The 19113-nt window shown below is 37.9% G+C and overlaps 1 protein-coding gene across 4 annotated transcripts in view; it reads left to right on the top strand.

The window, feature by feature from the left end:
* The window catches only part of LOC139141338 (ceramide synthase 6-like), a 281300-nt gene that overhangs the window by 142527 nt on the left and 119660 nt on the right, over positions 1 to 19113 (top strand). For all 4 annotated transcript variants that reach the window (XM_070710972.1, XM_070710975.1, XM_070710973.1 and 1 more), the window contains one exon: positions 6246 to 6338. In XM_070710972.1, coding sequence (XP_070567073.1) covers positions 6246 to 6338 — 93 coding nt within the window. The remainder of the gene's footprint in view (positions 1 to 6245; positions 6339 to 19113) is intronic.

Here is a 19113-nt window from a genome sequence, read left to right on the forward strand (position 1 = left end):
TGTCTTTTAGGATGGCCTCATATGGATCCCTCTAGTGCCCTATAGGGCGGTCCTATACTGGGACCCCTCTAGTGCCCTAAAGGGCGGCCCTATATTGACCCCTCTAGCGCCCTATAGGGATCCCTCTTGTGCCCTATAGGGCCGCCCTATAGGGACCCCTCTAGTGCGGCCCTATAGGGACCCATCTTGTGCCCTATAGGGTGGCCCTATAGGGACCCCCCTAGTGCCCTATAGAGTGGCCCTATAGGGAACACTGCCAAAATACTATAAGACCGCCCTATAGGGCAGTCCTATATGATTTCCCAATAGGGTCCAATAGGTTTTTTTGTAAGTGTTAAAAAGAGTACAAAGAAAAAAAATGCAAGAAATGCTTCCAGGTACCCAAATTTGCCTAGATCGCCATGGTGAAAAATTGTGACCGTGATCGTAAACTCAGAGGGCAGGGCAAAAGCAAACCTTCACAAAAGGTCTGTGCGGCAACCAACTTGGGGTCATATACACCTTGTCACTTGCCGCAATACCGCACGTTCTTTTGTTGTACTTGTAGCAACTGCTGCAGCAACTATTGTTCACTTACCGCAGTTACCGTAAACGAGGACAAAGAAAATCAAGCGCAAACAAAAGAGGTGTTACTGCGAAGTTACCGCACCAGCAGTTAGCACAACTGCGCGGCAAAAGCTACAAATTATGTGATTCTGGTGCTGTACTAAAAACCCTCTCAATTTGACCAGAAAATATAATTACGGTTTGAAATCATTGAATTCATCGGAAATTAACACTGTGGTGCATTAATTGATATTTATGACAATTGTAAAATATGACATCACCGATCATAAGTAACGTGGTGTTGAAAAACATTTTTTGAACAGAAGACTACGGCAACCATTTTGTGCAAGCATAATCTAACTTTAGCAAACTTGTGAATCAAACATCTGAAGACTAACTTCAACACGTTTGGTTTTGTTCTACTCTTATTATAAAATTAGTCAAATTTCAGGAAAGTAACGTTACATTTTTGATATCTATGCAGCGCAAATGTGTAAACCAACACTGCATCCATCAATCCTAAAGACCCCTGGGTAAAGACCATGATCAGTTCGCGACTGCATAAACCCCCCTCTCTCTCTCTCTCTCTCTCTCTCTCTCTCTCTCTCTCTCTCTCTCTCTCTCTCCCCCCCCCCCCAAGCCTAGCCATTTGATGTATTATTTTGTAGACATTTATTTAATGGTTCACAAACACCACTCAATTTTGATGTCGATTTCGATGTACGAAGTTTACCGGGTAAACTTTGTAACTGGAGACATGTCATGGCCTGGAGCTGCATAGTTATCACCATCGAAAGTCTGTAAACGTTTTTCCTTACGAATGATCTTGGACGTATTTAAATGCAGACTGAGGTGATTTCGTGCCCGTCATTGCAACCTCAATGAGTGTTTAGGTTGCAGTGGCGGTCATATCGACTACGGGATCAATAGATTGAGCCGAAAGTCGATCTATTTAGCAGACAATATACCCAGCTAAAGAGTGCTTGCGGGTCTGTCCTTCCAAGAGCTCTGTGGTCGCCCCATCTAATTTCAATGCTGTGCTGTATCTGACATGTTGACATCGCAAACGTTTACTGATTCACACCTGTAATGCGTCCTTGTTAGCATGCTGACGTAGTCAGCAGAGCTATAGTTGTGGTGTCGAATTCCGTAGAGTAGTTAGGCTGTCTGGATGGATGGATGTAGACATTTGGTGTCTGTAAACCGTTTAAACTGACAAACCGCTTAACATTTGGCATTGAAAGTTTGTGATGGTCTAACTTGGTACACGAAGATGGGGATTTGTTCAAATGAAGTTGATTTGAGGTTTCCATGGAGAGTTATTGATTTTAGAATTATTATTTTCCGTATTTTTCTAGGGTTTTCACATCACATGACTTAGTGTTTGATTTGGGGGGGAGGGTGACTTTGAACAGTCTCCATGCATAGCTTCATATAGTACATGGTTGAGAATTGAATATATTTAATTCAGTGTAAACAAACATGAACCACAGTCACTTGTGATCTATTCAGCTCTGGGACTATTCACCCCATAGACGTTAGGAAACCAAATGGCTATTTCCTATAGGGATTATGCCACCATGTCATCTTCGACATTCGATTTTACTGTGAAAAGTAGCAAGTTCATCTATCATGTAACCGTCGATCATTCCCTAGCATCCTCAAAATTCATACCTGGTACTTAATTTGCTTCGAAAATGCTCGTTTCGTGTGATTTTCTGCTGAATTTGACGGACACATCGCCAAAACATAAGCGTGAGCAACATTCCGGTCACCTCTTGGGCACCTCCACTTTACTGACGTTGGCGCCGCCTACCCATGAGGGGTGACTGGAATGTTGCTCACGCTTATATTTTGGCGAGGTGTCTCTCAAACTCGGCCAAAAATCACATGAAAATGAGCATTTTGTAAGCTGATAAAGTATCAGGTATGAATATTTGTGTGATTTTCAGTCACCCCTCATGGGTACGTGGCGCTAACGTCAGTAAAGTAGAGGTGCCCAACGTTCATGTAGGATTGTAAATGAGTGGAACAGTCTACCAGAAAATGTGGTTACATCTACATCGGTGCAATGCCTTCAAAAATGCCATTGATTTACACTACCAAACCAGAGATGGATAGAGGGATGATCAGAATCCAAAATGGATTTCTAGTCCCGTCAACCGAACTAAACTGAACTGAACTGAACTGTATAACGGCCATTTCATTGCCAAACATCCTATTATTCTATGCATACCACGCGGTGGCCGCTATGTATCGAAACACTCGTAACTGTGATGATGATGCACATTAGTGTTTCTGGTGAAGGCCAAGGCGGCTTTGGCACCTGATTCAAGAATCTTTCAATTTCATTATGAGACATGAGACAAAATTTGAAAAAGAACCAATACCAGTGCTTAATATCATCGAGAACTGTTAGAAGCAACAAAAACATAGTTTCTTTCATTCTTTTGATTGCAAATATATGATTGATTTTATGTTTTAATGACTTCAACTATGACAAATTAGCGCGCGGATTTTCTGAATATGAATCCAAATCTTGCATCAGCAAAATAATGTGAATGGCGTTGTAGTCACATTTCACCATTTGGTCATACAAGAATCAAGATCAGAACTTGTCCAGACCAGGCCAGCTGTTGCTGCAAGTTTGAATCTCAGCTTGAACTTGTTGCAATTTTTTGTGAAACTATCTCTTCCATAAACCTTTGTTTAAATGCTTTGAAATTTAGAGTCAATGATCCTATAGTAAAACTAGCATTTTATTAGTTTTTGCTTTTTTCAGTATAAAATCTCTTCCCAAGGACAGCATGCGTGATTGCTATAAAGTTTGCCATTCATATTCCTAGAAATGTTTTCTCTCGCATTTTGTCAACTATAACAACACTGCCACAATTTACTCATTATACACACATATTTGGTGCTTCAGCTCAATGCAGATTTTTTTTTGGGGGGGTGGGGTTGTCAAAACCATTATTTCTTAAAACAATTGCTCCAGTTGCTTCAAAATTGCAGTTCCCTATGTGTACTCCAATTAAATATGTAGACTTGTTTATGTGAATATTGTATCATTTCTCCTCTGTGCTCCATTGGGGTAGTGGGTTATGGGTACTTCATCCTGTAAATGGGCTAGTACCCGTTGGATGATGGACTAAATAAAAATTAAAAATAAAAAGAGATAAAAATTTGTCATTTCTCTGTCTACTCTTTAAATTACAGCCCCAAACCACCTATGAGAACAATTAATTACAGATGAGCAACTTTTTGAAAATTAAATCTATATTACACATCAAAAGTCCAGACCACTTAAACACCGGTGCAGGGTATAAAAGACCCCTAACTCATCGAAAATTCATAATGGCGCTTGAGTGACAACTGGCAACAGCAAGGTAGACCACTTCATGAAAATCAGCCTAAACGATTCTCAAACAAACATTCTTTGCATACCATGAACATAGACTGTATCATAAACACGTAGGCCATACAGGTATCCGCAAAGTTTCACAAAGCTATCGCTTTCGGAACAAAGGAAATGGCCCCTAGGAAACAGTTGTTCCCTGATCAAACAATTGTCAATCATTCAGTGACGCGCAGAGGTGTAAATTGGTCAAACATTTGCTGTGCATACGAGAACGATTACGATGTAAACAAACCATGTGTATGCTTAGAGTTACATGTATATTGGCGTGCACACAGGATGAAAACTTTGTTGTTGTCATAAACTTTTTTACTAACAAGCGTCTATGATGCAATGACATCACAAAAGTGAACATATTTCGGACGTGACTTAGCAAGAGATGAGTTAGTATCAGTACGATGTATTCTTGCGAAAAGTGCGTACACTGTATTTCACAGAACTGTAGAGTCCATAGTTTGCATTGACAATGATATCGAAAACAACTAAACATCAAAGCATGGCCGTAGCCTCCATGATAAATTTAATTACAGAGAGCCACTTTTTTAAACAGCCCCCCAAATCTACGGCCAAAAGTACTGGTACGCTACAGTCGCTTTTGTTCTAAATGCTAGCCCTGAAAACGGCCGTATGGTTTGTGTATATTTAGATGTGTTCTCACACATGGAAATGACATGTCGTGTACTGTTCGAAGGGTTGGTAAGGTTTTGGCATACCGGTTGCCCCAGTAACATTGGACTTCTGTTATGAGAATTAAACAAAGCTTGAGCAAGTGAGCGTCATCATCTGATCTTCTTAGAAAGGCTTTAGGCCTATAAAGAGGATACGTGTGTCCAAGATCGGCTCATTGAGTTGGCACTACATCGTAAGATTTCGACAAAGGTTGGACTTTAATTTCTTCAATAACGAAGATATCTATGAACCCAGTCCATGGTTCATTCCAGTCAGAGGTTATCTAATGTTTCACGCACATATTGCTCTGAAAATAAACATAACTTGTGAAGAGTTGGTGGGATTACCCTTCAAGCAACTGAGTAGCCGACCGCGATCGCTTACAGATACCGTGATACACGAGATTCATGGAAATCTCTACCCTTCCATGAAGTAGTGAACTTACTTTATTTTTTTTTTGAGATCGGTCATAACGTCGCGTCATTCACCTATTTCCTACCATTTTCCTGACCGTGTCAGTCAATATTCAGATCGGTAATTTGTGATTTCAACATACATAATTGCCAGCTTCGGGTTATTTTTAATATTATGTTTATTACTTTCTTGATGATTATTTCCACTATGTATGGGGCCAATTCCGTATGTAGATATGGCGGTCGTTAGCCGAATCATTTTCGAACGTTGTGTTGACATGACCCCGAAACTTCAGTAAATCAAATCAGCAAGCTCCTGTTTGATGAAATTGATATTTTTTCCTTCTTTCCTTTTTCTTTCGCGTATTGCGAAGGCTGTACCTATAGTATAGTCCAAGTGTGATTGAGAGCAAACAGATTACGCAGATAATGCAAACGATAGCAACCGTTACCAACAGACTCATTATGCAGAGCCATATATGCCCCAAAATGCCCACCCAAACTTGGCATTAATCTGGATCCCTGTCCATTTCGCCCCAGGCTTTAAGGAAGCCTTCAGTAATATCACCAAAATAATGTCAAAAATGAGAGACTTTGTCCCTGTAACGTGCTTGCATTGCAACTTTTACATGCCTTTGTGCTAAACTCCCATCAAATTAATACTCCTGAATACCGTCAGCATGTTACGGCGACTTTGGCGCTATGCTTTGATTGACAGCTTGTAGACCTTTGGTATAGCCGCTTGCCAGCTTGTTGAAGACAAAGAGAAATACCTTCATCGATCAAAATCAACTTTATTTATGCTCAATCAAAAAATTTTATCGATACATTCAATCACAAGACATTCATAGTTAGGAATATGTGCATGGACACCTAAGTTGCTTCGCCTGTGACCATTTTGGCATGGTTTTTACGGAGTTTTTGACATTGTGCTCTTGGTAGTTTACATGTAGGTTATCATTGCTGGTTTATTTCCTTGTAATTTGTTCATTTACTTCTTTACATATTAAGTACTCATAACTCCACATCCTGCAAAGCAGCCTGTACATATAAATTAGAGTATAAACATGTACAACTGATATAACATTGTGTAAAAAAGACACAGACACCCAAAATTATGTTCTGAGTATTTCATGGCTTTCACATTCAATCATCAGTTTACTGTTTTGACTTACTATGACTTTCTTGTTTCTACCACACAGCCATTGACGGAGTCTATTGAGAAATATTATCTGGTCGAATTGTCATTCTACTGGTCCCTTCTGTTTTCTCAGTTTCTAGATGTGAAAAGAAAGGTAATTATAATATACCTTGTTCAAATAATCTTATTGGTGAAAGCTAGGGTTTTAGCTTCTCAGGTAGAAGACTCAGGCTGTAAATGCCAATTGTACTGAAAATAAACTAAGACTGAAAATGAAAGTATTTGATTTGCTATGGCATGATAAAAATTATTGTCTTCATATCATGTACAAACTGTTGCTAATTTAGAAATTCAAGCGTTCTAACTTGCAGCCTTTTGTCAATTTTAGTCAATTTAAACATCACCAGCTCAATTATAAACTAAGCAATGAGGTGCTTGCCCAAGGAGTGGTATACATAACAACAAAAAACTCAGACAGCTAACTTTACTGTCATTATTGACATTGAGTGGTTAAAGAGATAATGAATATTACAAAATGCCTTGTCTCAAAAATGATACCGGATGAACACTTAATTGATAGCAGTTTTGCATGCAGATGTTCAACACTACCTTTCATTAGCATTTTGTAGAGCCATATTCCTAACCCAAGTTCTTAAATTCATTCACTTGTAAACACATCAGTGGACTTTTTTGATTTATCAGTCAAAGCCGACTTGAGTTGATCCAACTCTGGCCAGGTCAATGGCACCTGTTGACACGCAGACAAAATGAAGATCATGAGAGAGTATGCAAATTGTGAATTCCTGGCTATATTAGATGTTACTTATTATAAGCATAACAAAATTGGCAATACTGGAAGATTAAAATATTCCATCAAATAAATGTTTTTATCTTAGAAATTTTGGTGTAATAATGGTAACTTTGGTGAAATAATTCCATTTAGTCACACATTTTTAGTCCCCATGCGCATAGCGCAGGGGACTAGTAGATTAGGTCCCGTCCGTCCATCCGTGCATCCGTCTCCAATGATGTCATTTTTAAAGCGATTTTAGAACAACTTGGCCTTAGTATAGTACCCTATGACCACTCAATGCACGCCACTTTTTTTTCGCAAAAAAATCAAATTTGACTCCCAAAAATTCACTTTTTTTTGCTATTCAGAGCTACATCCTTTAAATCTGAATCCAAAATTACCCTTGACATCTGGTATTCAGACTCGTATTTTCTGAATCGGAATCCGAAGTCATGTCCGTCCGTCATCTGTAACCAGCCATTTCTCAGTCATTTCTAAAGCGATTTGTCAACAACTTGGTTTAAGTATACATACACCCGCGTTTACCCTTGCATAGCGCATCAAACAATGCTGGTGTTATGACGCATTGTCTGTGTTTCCTCTGGCTTCTGAAATTTTTTAAAAAATTTACGAATTGGGTATTGAAACTTTTATTAATTTTGAAATTCATAAGTAAACTTAACCGTTCGAATACGGAATATCATTCAATCAAATTCAAATTAAGTACAACATGTGCTTAGACAGAACTATTTTGAGGTTTGGGGGCCTTCAGCTCTCAATCAACTAGCTGCTTCCTTGCATTCGTATATTTACAAATCAACAATGAAAAAAAAATTAGTAAATCATCTAAAAAATTAGTAATTTTAAGAATTTGAGAGTGGCAGAGGAAACACAGATTGTACCAGCACTGTCTATTGTACCAGCACAAATACAGCGCACTTTTAGACGGTCCCCAGCTGTGCGGCGGACCCTACGCTGCATGAAAGGGAGTTGACACTTTGCATTTGACCGTACTTTAATCAAATTAATGCGCTCAGCCGCACCAGCCCCAGAGAAATGCACCCGACGGTGCACAAAGAAACCGTTTAACGACATTGCTCCCGCTGCATTTCACAGCTACACTAATGGTCTTTTCGTGATTTGCTGCAATTGCCAATCCTGCTTGACCCAGGGCCCACACAAATGCAAACTTCCAGTCATCATGGTTTCTAGATTATTTTTTCCAGCGTAAAGATTTACGTAATAAATATCAGTTTTACCTTTGTAAAAGAATTGTGTCACATTATGTCGCCATGGAGAAATGTTTATGTTTTGTCAGTTTCCTGTGAGAATAAATAAATACGGGTTGTCTACATGGTACAGCGCGGTAATTTACGGGATGAGACTGGTATAGTGGTATAGTGTATAGTGGGTATACAGGTATCTAAGATTAATCTCGATATAATGTATTGAAGTTATGTTGAAACTGGCAATTGGTTTATTTTGGGGCAATTTTTGCCTTTTTTGGTCAAAAAAAAATTTTCTTTTAAAACTACTGATCTGGTAGCTTTGATATTAAGTGTACAGGTTCCTAGGGTTTATATTAATAAGATATATTGAAATTAGGATGAAATCTGCAATTTTGTATTTTAGGGGCAATTTTTCTCATTTTTGGTAAAAGAAATTGACTCCCAAAATTTACCAGTCTGATTACTTTGATATTTAGTAAACAGCTTCCTCGGGTTTATGTTAATATGATTGAAATTAGATTGAAATCCGGAAGTTGAATTTTAGGGCAATTTTACAGGGATATCTTTCATTTTGTGTTTTGAAGATTTTTTTTGGTAATGTTATACCTACTGGAACTAAGAGTATATAATGTGGTGATTTAGTAAGCATATGATATGGTAAACTGTATTTGGTTTTGAAATGCTGTAAAAAATCATTAGAAAACATAGCTGAGGTGATTTTAGCAGGTTTGGTTTCAAACAAATATATCAAAAATTTTTCAATGTTTAAGAGTAAGGGAGGTGGGGTTCCTAGCAGATTAAAAAAAAAATTCCAAACAAATGTCAATAAAAAAATCAGTCAGAGAAGGTCTGACAAAAAGAAAAGGCAGGAGAGTGGGAAAAAAGAATGTACAATGTATCGGATAAAAAAGATAATGTACCTCATCAATCTTCCAGACATCTCCCCTCCTTATCAAATGGTCCACCCCTGATGTATTTTTGTGTGCAATTGACCATGCAGTGTATTTTAGTTTAAGATGTCAAGTTAGGTAAGGATTTGAAAGGAATAGTCAATTTCACAACAGTTAAATTTCTTAACTTTTATCTCTTGTGTCACCATCCTTGTGTAATTGGTTAAGTTTGTAAGTTGTTCCAGATGTGGATGCACCAGCTGTTCTAGAAGAAAACAATGTTTACTTTTCCCTGTCAGGTTTCTGAGTAGATGATTGTATGTTGAAATCTCTCCATGTGTCTGGTGTATGGGCAAAATATAAACATTGGTTGCATGTTATGTATTTCAGCCTATATCAAATATTGTAAATGAAAAATCAAGAACAGTTTGCTGTGTGCTTGTAAAAGATAACATATTCGTCAATACATAAACTGCCTTGCAGATTGATTGTCTCAAATATTATCACAGAACAGGGCTTGACAATTTTTTAGTCCCCACGGACGGTGTCTGTGGGGACTTATAGGCTTGGTCATGTCCGTGCGTGCATGTGTCCGTGCGTGAGTCCGTCCGTCCGTTCACGCAGATATCTCAGAGATGCCTGGAGCGATTTCATTCAAACTTGGTACAAGGATTACTTCATATGTCATACATATGTACGTTGATTTGTTTTGTGATACGATCCAATATGGCCACCAGGCGGCCATTTTATTACGATTTTTTCATGTACAGAGCCATAACTCAGACGCGTTTCGACCGATTTTATTCAAAGTTGGTACAAGGATATTGACTTATGTCATACATATGCACGTCGATTTGTTTTGTAATACGATCTAATCTGGCTGCCAAGCGGCCATTTTATTACGATTTTTTCATGTACAGAGACCTAACTCAGACATGTTTCAACCGATTTTATTCAAAGTTGGTACAAGGACATTGACCAATGTCATAGATATGCACGTCAATTTGTTTTGTGATACAATCCAATATGGCCACCAGGCGGCCATTTTATTACGATTTTTTCATGTACAGAGCCATAACTCAGACATGTTTCAACCGATTTTATTCAAAGCTGGTACAAGGACATTAACCAATGTCATAGATATGCACGTCAATTTGTTTTGTGACACGATCCAATATGGCTGCTGTGTGGCCATTTTGTTACGATTTTTTCATGTACAGAGCCATTACTCGGGCATATCTCAACCGATTTTATTCAAAGTTGGTACAAGGACATTGACCTATGTCATACATATGCACGTCGATTTGTTATGTGATATGATCCAATGAATTAAATTAATTGCTAATTTGCATTTACATAATGAACTTTTGTTTTTAGGGTGAATGTCCAGAAGCACTGCATCAAACTTTATAAAATATGGTACCAGTGATAATCTATCAGTGTTATGATAGGATGCAAAAATATTTTGCAACATCCTGTTGATTAATTCCTAGTTGACTCATTTAATGACCTTTAGGATTGTGGCCTACATGTTTTTATGTTTTCATTACCATGGAACTCATTCTTGGCCATTGAGCGCCATCTGTATCAAAGTATTTTTATCACAGACCTAATTAATGAAGAGGATTCTATCCTCCCTGAGGACTTGTAATCAAAGTACCCATTAACAAGTGGGGACTGTGTCATCAACGATGACTTGTTTTTCAGTGCACTTGTCTGTGGGACAAGTGGATTTTTTAAGTTCACTTGTCCTCACAAAAATTTTAATTGTCCTCCATTTGTATAATCAGGACAGCCACAATACTTCCGACGAATTCTGTAGCGGCTTTCAGGGCTTTCTTATTTTTGTAATTTTTGCTGATGTTGACGCCGATTTTTCTCAAAAGTTCACATTGAAGGTACATATCATACATCGGCTTCCCGTGTTTGGCAAGCATAAATGCCGTCGTAAAAAGATTGGTCAGTTTCTGTCGCTGGTCGTCGTCATGCGGTTTATGCATTGCGAGTGCATGGGATTGGGGTGTTGGCAAGTGAAACCGCATCGGGCTCACCGGGACCCGCTAAATTTCCACAATCATTGTCCCAATCACGATCTCATCTGTGATGCGCCAAACAGTCCAAATGTGGTTTACTAGACTCGTGAGACCTTATCGAATTAACGCGAAACATGTCGCATCTGTCAAGAAAAGCATTTCGCTTACCCAGTGGTTTGGCAATGGTGGGTATTTGAGACACAACGTACAGAACATTTTGGAACCGTCATATTTCAACCAAGGCCACTGTGCTTTCCATTTCGGGAGATAACATCTACGGCGGTTTTCCTCATCATAATGCTTATGTTTAGATCTTGTGTCAGAAACATCATTCTAATCATCACATCGAGTCGTCAATTCTTAGACGACCCCACTCACGCTGGCGCTCGTGGCACTATTGTAAATCATCAATCACAGAGTCGTTTCTCAGAGTTACACAATGCCAATCGTTGTAAGCTACGCGCCTCTTTACGGTAACAGCTTTGCTTGATTTTTTGACTCCGGCTCGCGAGAATGCACAATGCCTTGTTCGCGTTAGTGGAAAAATACCATAAAATACTCATATTTACCGCAATCACTCCACAAACTGTCTGCCAACAATGTTCGTCTACCTTGCGAGGCCGCCTAAATGATTTTCAAGTACTAGCATGGTTGATCATCGATAAGCAATATGATTGGTTTTGCAATTTTTTACCTAATTTGTTGGGCAGGAGCAGTCAGCATACAACAAAGAAATGCTGCTTATGCCAAATTTTAAGCGATTATTTTGATTGGACGATGAAACACTTTCATGTCGATCATCCAAAAATTGCAACATTGTGTGAGTCGGCAAGTGAATTTCAGAAGAACATCACAGTTGTAGCTAAAAAAAATCAGTGATTGACATATATGTTGTGTGTACTACAACACAAATCGGGCGACATGTGCACAAACCGGAACTTAGGTTCGTGTTGATCGCGCCAGAAGTTGTTTGAACAACTTGTCTGGCGGGCGACCAGATTTTATTTTTGACTTGCCTGAATGTAAATTTCACTTGTCCCGGGCATCGGGCGATAGGAATTGTCAAGCTATGCAGAAGTAGAAAAGGAAAAGAAACCAATCAAAATTGGTGTAACAAATTCACCCTCAGTGCCTGTAGGCCTATACTGAACTATTTTATCATTACATTCAGCAGTTTGTTATATCTTTTTTACTCTCCATGGGCCAAGGCACATTTTGGGGCCAATGTCATCACTCTGTGCCAGCTGTCTGTGTATCTCAATCTGTCTGTCAGCTTAATATTTATGGAAGAGTTGCAGATTCAATTTCCTCATATGTTGACCTTTCCATTATGATATTTTGGCAATAATTTTATGAAGGAAATCTGAAAATACCTTATAATGCGATAATTATTCATGTGCAAAAATAGGTGAAAACACAGTCAACAGCCAAGCGATCGTTAACTCGTCAGTTCATAAAAATAAGAGGGAAACTCAAAAAAATAAAATGATAGAGTTTTAGTTAACCTTCATGAGATGTGTTATTTCAAATATCGTAAGAAATTACTGTTACAGCGAAATGAAAAAGTTAAACAGGTTTTTTCAGATGTATTTTTCATTTCACAACGCGGCGAATAAGCTCGATTTCCCATACAAAAACAATGGCATCTAATACACGGAACAGATTGTACACTTCTTGTGGGTTCAAATTCCTCAAATTTGAAAGAATAATGATGAAAATTGACATGGTGATCCTGTGATTAATATACAAAATTCCTATCGTTTTAGATTTTTGAATTTCTTCCCAAAAATTGTTTTATTTGCATTTTATTTTTTCCGATCACTGTAAGATACTGCTACTGTCAATAATTTGGCGAGTCTGACAGAGCCAAAACTGTAAAAAGTGTCGGAGATTCAATTTAAGTATAAGAACAAACAAATAAGTTGATGTTATGCTATATACGTCAATATATAGGGGTAATGTAGACATATTCATGATGTGACCTGAATACATTACGGATGCGCTATTTTGCGGGTTGCGGGCTGCGGGCTGCGGGTTGCGGGCATAAAAAAATGCGTGATTTTCGGTATCATTTTCGCTAGTAGTTAGAATAAATGCTAAAAGAGTATCTAGATGTATTTGTTTATGGAATAAAAGCCGTGAACTTCTTGAATAATGCCGTTATTTCAGCTTACATCTGGTAAAGCGCCACCAACGTCAGAATAGTCCAGTTCCCATCCAACATTCGCCGTTGCACAGCGCACTGCCAATCGAAGCTTTCGAAATGATATGACTGAACACGGATGAGTAATAATATGAACACAAGACAGATTTCACAACAACTCGCTATATTAACTTTTTATGTTATGATTAGGATGGATATAGTTTAAAAGTAAGTTTCGGATCGTTGACAGCACAGACGAACTGGGAGATGAACTTCAGTTCGTTAAAACTCGACACGCCTAATAATTTGTTACTTTTTCATAGAATGCCATGCCCTTCTCACACTTCAGATTAGTTCAACCGCCGATAAAAGCACAATTTTCAGAATCGTTTTCAATGCCGTTTAAAATTATTTTATTGTGGTGAACACGATAATAGTCCTAGGAAACTTTTCATAGTCACGCTGGATCAAATGCATATGGAGCGACTATCATGCTGCAGGTGCAAGTCATAGAATATATTCATGATATTAGGAGATACACAATTATTGAGAGCTGCAGAACACAAACTCATCCAAAAATATTCCTATTAGATCGATTCCTGAAAATAAGTCAACGCACCGACGTGTTTTTCCCGCTGAAATTCTCGCGTAAAATGTTAGCGGAATGTCGTTCTCTGTGGTCGCGACCTCGGTTGAACCGAAACGGCAAAGTAAGCTAAGTCCATTGTCGTACGTCTTTTTCTTTTTAAAGATTTCATGAAAAATACACGGCATTTAAATACACGTCACTTCTACGCTTTTTGAAGTAAAATCTTTCCTTACACATTGCATTTAAGTAGGCATTGTTTAATTTTCTGTATGTGTTGCCCTAGAACGGAATTGTGAATGGATGCATTACAAAGAATTTACTTCCTATGGCCTGATACTAGAAATGTAACAATTTTCATTCCGCGATAAGTGGCGACATTTCCGAGGCGCGAATTTTTTTTGTCAGTCTGGTATTATTTCTCACTCACATCCATGGCAAGAAAGAAAAGTGATTTCAGATCCCAAATTATTTGTAATGGCCAGGCAGCTCGGAATAAATAAATTGGTCCTCAGTTACGCCGCTTTTAGTTTAGCAGATTTTCATTTTGTTCAGAAACATGACGTATTTTCACCCACTTGGTTTGGTCTGTTATAGCATCTTTAGTCCAAAAAATCAAGTTTACAGCATATATGTTTTCAACAGCCTTCAAATGTACAGTATTATGTTAAAATACACCATATAGTTGTGCTTCATTAATTTTGACCATCTTGACCTGATGTTGAAATATGGACTTGGCAGGAAAAGGGATACTGTACGATAGACCTGATCATGATTATTGATAATAGACACCTTCTAAAGGTTTTATTTCTTATATACTAAATGCCATATTACATATATTAGAAATCTAGCCATAATTCTAAAAACCCGCAGCCCGCAACCCGCAACCCGCAGCCCGCAACCCGCAGCCCACACTTTAGCAGATACCAATACATTAGCCGGTACGCCAGCAGATTTCAATAGATATTCTATTGAAAATAAATTGATACAATGTTTGCTGTCGTCATTAGCAACCGGCGAAAAGCTCTTTCAGGTAGAATATATGCTTCACGGAATACGAAACACTCACATCTGATGATGTAAATATGACAATTTTGTATGAAAATATGCTTGGAAATTTGGTTTGAAATGTTTCGGCTTCTTTCCATCATCATATTGTATATTTATGGAATTGTTTGTTGTGTAAGTCAAGGAATGGCTTCTATACAAATTCCTGGTTTGATGCTTTAAAATTTGGTTGGACCTGGGCTTTAAAACAGATGTACATATGTGATGCCACAGCACAGTACAATAAATTACCCACAATTCTTTTTGATTTGTATCCTTGAAGGTTACTTTTCTAAAAAGTTTTTCAGTTCTGCATGCATGTAAGCACTAATACCCAGCATCAGAATAATTGATAAATAATATCTAGTAAAAGTACGTTTAGATATTTCAGTGAAAGTTTCAAAATAACCACTAAACAACCATAAAAGTCACATACTTTAGGTACTACAAATACCTTGCTTTTTGGGCAGCAAGTTATGATGAACTGAAGGGGTCATTCTAACTTAGCATGCAAATTTCTTTTGTCTCTGCCTTTGCAAAAAATCAATATCCTTTTGTTTCATAAAACAGGTGCAACTAGTCTCCCTACTTTCCATCACATTATTCTGTATGGCTGAGGACACAATCTTTGGCAAATTTTACAAAAATGCTATCTCCTCTCTTAATTATGCATAATGTTCCAAATCATTTAAAATGAGGGTTGAGAAGAATGGTGTGCATAAAAGTACGTTTTCAAAATTTTGATAAACAGTCTGTGAATTTGTCTCCACATGGGTGACATGGTAGACTTCACTGAGGAATCTCCAAGGATACAAATCATAATGAATTATTGGAAATTTACAGTACTGTGCACAGGTTTTTGCTTGGAAGTTTCCACATTTGTCTATGATACTGCAATACTTGTTTAACTTGGTGGTAGTTTGGGATACACAATTATCATGTAGGTGTGGCAGCATCAGTGGAAGCTCTAAAGATTGCCCATTCTTACATGTTACCTTTAATAGTCTCTCATTGTGCAACCATAGACGTTAGAGAAACCAAATATTGTCTACATTGATTCTATGCAGTACAATATTACAAGAGGACACGTTTACTTTTGTATGGCAGATTATATCACTAAGGCCATAGTAAGGAAAGTCTTTGTTTTGCATCCCCGCCTGTAGGTTTTTGGACATTTTTTGGGAAAAAAACAAAAAGTTTCCCTTCGAAATTTTGCTGTTGGTGGCGCTATTTGTCACAAAAACAAGTAGTGACTTTTAATTTTGCAGCTAAACATTCTTTTACGGCAGTCTATTTTACTATTAAAATGAACCATGTGGTAACATAAAACGGTACCCTCAACACATTTTCCTCTGTTGATACTGGCTGCCTCACGTTCTCGCACTTTCTTTTATGGCTTTACCTTTGTGATAATAAATGAATGAAAGCAGAGAAATAATGGAAGTTACAAAACAGGAAACCTTTGCATGGCTACTTGAAGGCATGTTCATTATGAGCAATCGGGACTTGAACAGACAGAGATTCAGTCGCCCGAATGAAATTAACTTGGGTACCACGATAGTAAAGGCATAAAGGTGACTCAGAGAGTACTGCAGACAGAAAAATCAAAAGGTGTTGAAGTCAATTCTAGTTTATTGGTCTTTGAGTTTAGCCAAAAATTTTGTTCATTTGTCCATTTTAACTTGAAACAAAAACAAACCAGTGATCAGTCATGTAGACAAAATCCTGTTAACATGCTGTTTGAAAGTGAAAGGGAAAGCGATGTAAAGAGATTGGCGATTATGAAATGATTTCATTGATTTGATGGAAAAAAATGGTGCTGGTAATATGGATGGTTAGGGGAAACTACAGGGAAGACTTTGTCAATGTCACCAGTGTCTTGTTCTCTCTGATGGCCCATCTTTCTAAATTTAAATGCAGAGGCCTTGTAACCTCCATAAATGTAATAATCTCCATAAATGTAACATCAATCATAATTGTAACACACCTCATCCGTTGTCTGTATTCTAATTTGCCAGTTGATAGTCACGTGGGATGCATTCTTTTTTGTGCTGATCCACGTAAACGACGTCATCAGGCATCAGTTCCGAAAAATGATGCCCGCTGACGTCAAAAACGACATTGACGCGTGCGCGGACCGGAATGTAAACAAAGATGTCGTCTGCGGCCGATCGAAACGATAGTCGAGAATTTTTTTGGTTTATCCTACTTTCTGAAATTGAATAGTTTGGTTTCAAACAAGGACTCGAAACGGACGAAAACTATAATCAAAGTTGCATTGAACGTTTTGCAGAAGCAATGCGATCCTGTTAGGAAAAACGAATTCTTACTGAACCACTCCAACATAGTACACCATAGGCCTGCATGAGACAAGTTTTGTGTGTAGTACGTTCTTATGCATGGCTACGGATGAGGTGTGTTACAAAACACATATTGACTGGCCATGAGGGCAACAGCATACGTCTTTAACCCCTCGGGCCTATGAGTCACCCCCAAAAATAGACTGTTTCCCTCGGCCTATGGCCTCGGGAAACAGTCTGTTTTTGGGGGTGACTCACAGTCCCTCGGGGTACAGACGTATGCTGTTGCCCTCATGGCCAGTCAATATGTGTATATTGTAATAAAGTGCACCCGTAAATGTAATATTACCCATAAATGTAACAAAAATTAACCATAAATGTAATAAAAACACCAACCACAATTGTAATAAATGGTAACCATAAATGTAAAAAAAAAATCACCCATAAATGTAATACTCGTCGACCATCAATGTAATAAATCTATTTTGTCATCACAATTGAAGAATTAGCCCATAAATATTTATCTATGTAATAAGGAATGCAACTCCACACATTATTCATATCTTAATTATTTGCGTTTAGTGTGTTTTGTATATTTGAAAGTGTATTTTGCGTTTCCCTATTTTGTGTACAGAACTGATCGGCCATGGCTAGACACAGCTGCAATCTGAATGTCAGTGCAGTCTCTACTCCAGAGTGGAGGAGACTGTATAACACTACGATCCTTTAACGCCCTTACTTTCTTAATCAGTCGCCTCAAATTCGTCTTCAGTGGATAAATTGTGTGGAATAATCGATAGATTGGCTGCATTACTATGTTGTCCCACTTGAAGTTTGTTCCTTCACTGGGGATGCTAGGATGTCTAATTTTGTTCTACTGTGTTCAAGGTAGTGTTCGTATTGTTTTTACTAGATTGAAATGAAGATATATGTTCTCTTCAACATGTTTTGTGTCGCAATATTTCTCTGTTGTTTGTTCTGAGTCATCTGTCATAAACTTGGTGTGGTATCGCTGGTTGACGAGTTATTTTGACGCTTCCTTATTATGTTATTATCAGTGTCTAGAACTGCTGTCCCACGTCCATTATCTAACAGTTTGATCTGTACCTCGCCATTTTCTGATAAGCTTAGTGTTCTCAAATTAGTCTATTCTGTGCTTCGGAAAGGAAACCTAGTTTCAGGAAAGTATGCAATAACATTACACAAGTCTTATTAACGTAATTATTTCGATAAAGTGAACCATTGGACATTATTTCGCAAATTGATTGATAGAGGTATTCCGAATTTTATAGTTCGTATGTTGGTTTATTGGTATAGGCATCAAGAATTTGCTGTAAGATGGGGTTCTGTTTTATCTAAACATTTTAAAACATGTAATGGTGTGAGACAGGGAGGTATACTTTCTCCACATCTTTTTTCAGTTTATGTTGATAAACTTAGTCATTTACTTGTAAAGAAAAATATCGGCTGCTTCCTCGGTGGAAAGTGCATGAATCACCTGTTATATGCTGATGATATAGTACTGATTTGTCCTAGTGTAAAGGGTATCAACAACCTCTTGAATATTTGTACTCAATATGCTAATGACCATGATATTGTCTTTAATGCTTTGAAATCTAAGCGTCTTGCCATTTTGCCTAATATGCTTAATATTTGTAAGATTTCGCATGTGTACTTATATGACAAAGAGCTTTCTTTTGTAGATAAGCATTCTTATCTTGGTGTCATTTTCAACTGCAATGGCGATGATAATGATGATATTAAGCGTCAAATGAGGTTCTTTTATGCCAGAGCTAACATGTTCGTACTCTGTCAAAACGAGACTTTTTATAACATATTGTACTTCTATGTACTGCTCACATCTTTCGAGTAAGTTCACAAATCAGTGTATCAATAATGTTCGTGTTG

The sequence above is a fragment of the Ptychodera flava genome, chromosome 9, assembly GCF_041260155.1.
Source record: "Ptychodera flava strain L36383 chromosome 9, AS_Pfla_20210202, whole genome shotgun sequence".
In the NCBI taxonomy this organism is placed as follows: Eukaryota; Metazoa; Hemichordata; class Enteropneusta; family Ptychoderidae; genus Ptychodera; species Ptychodera flava.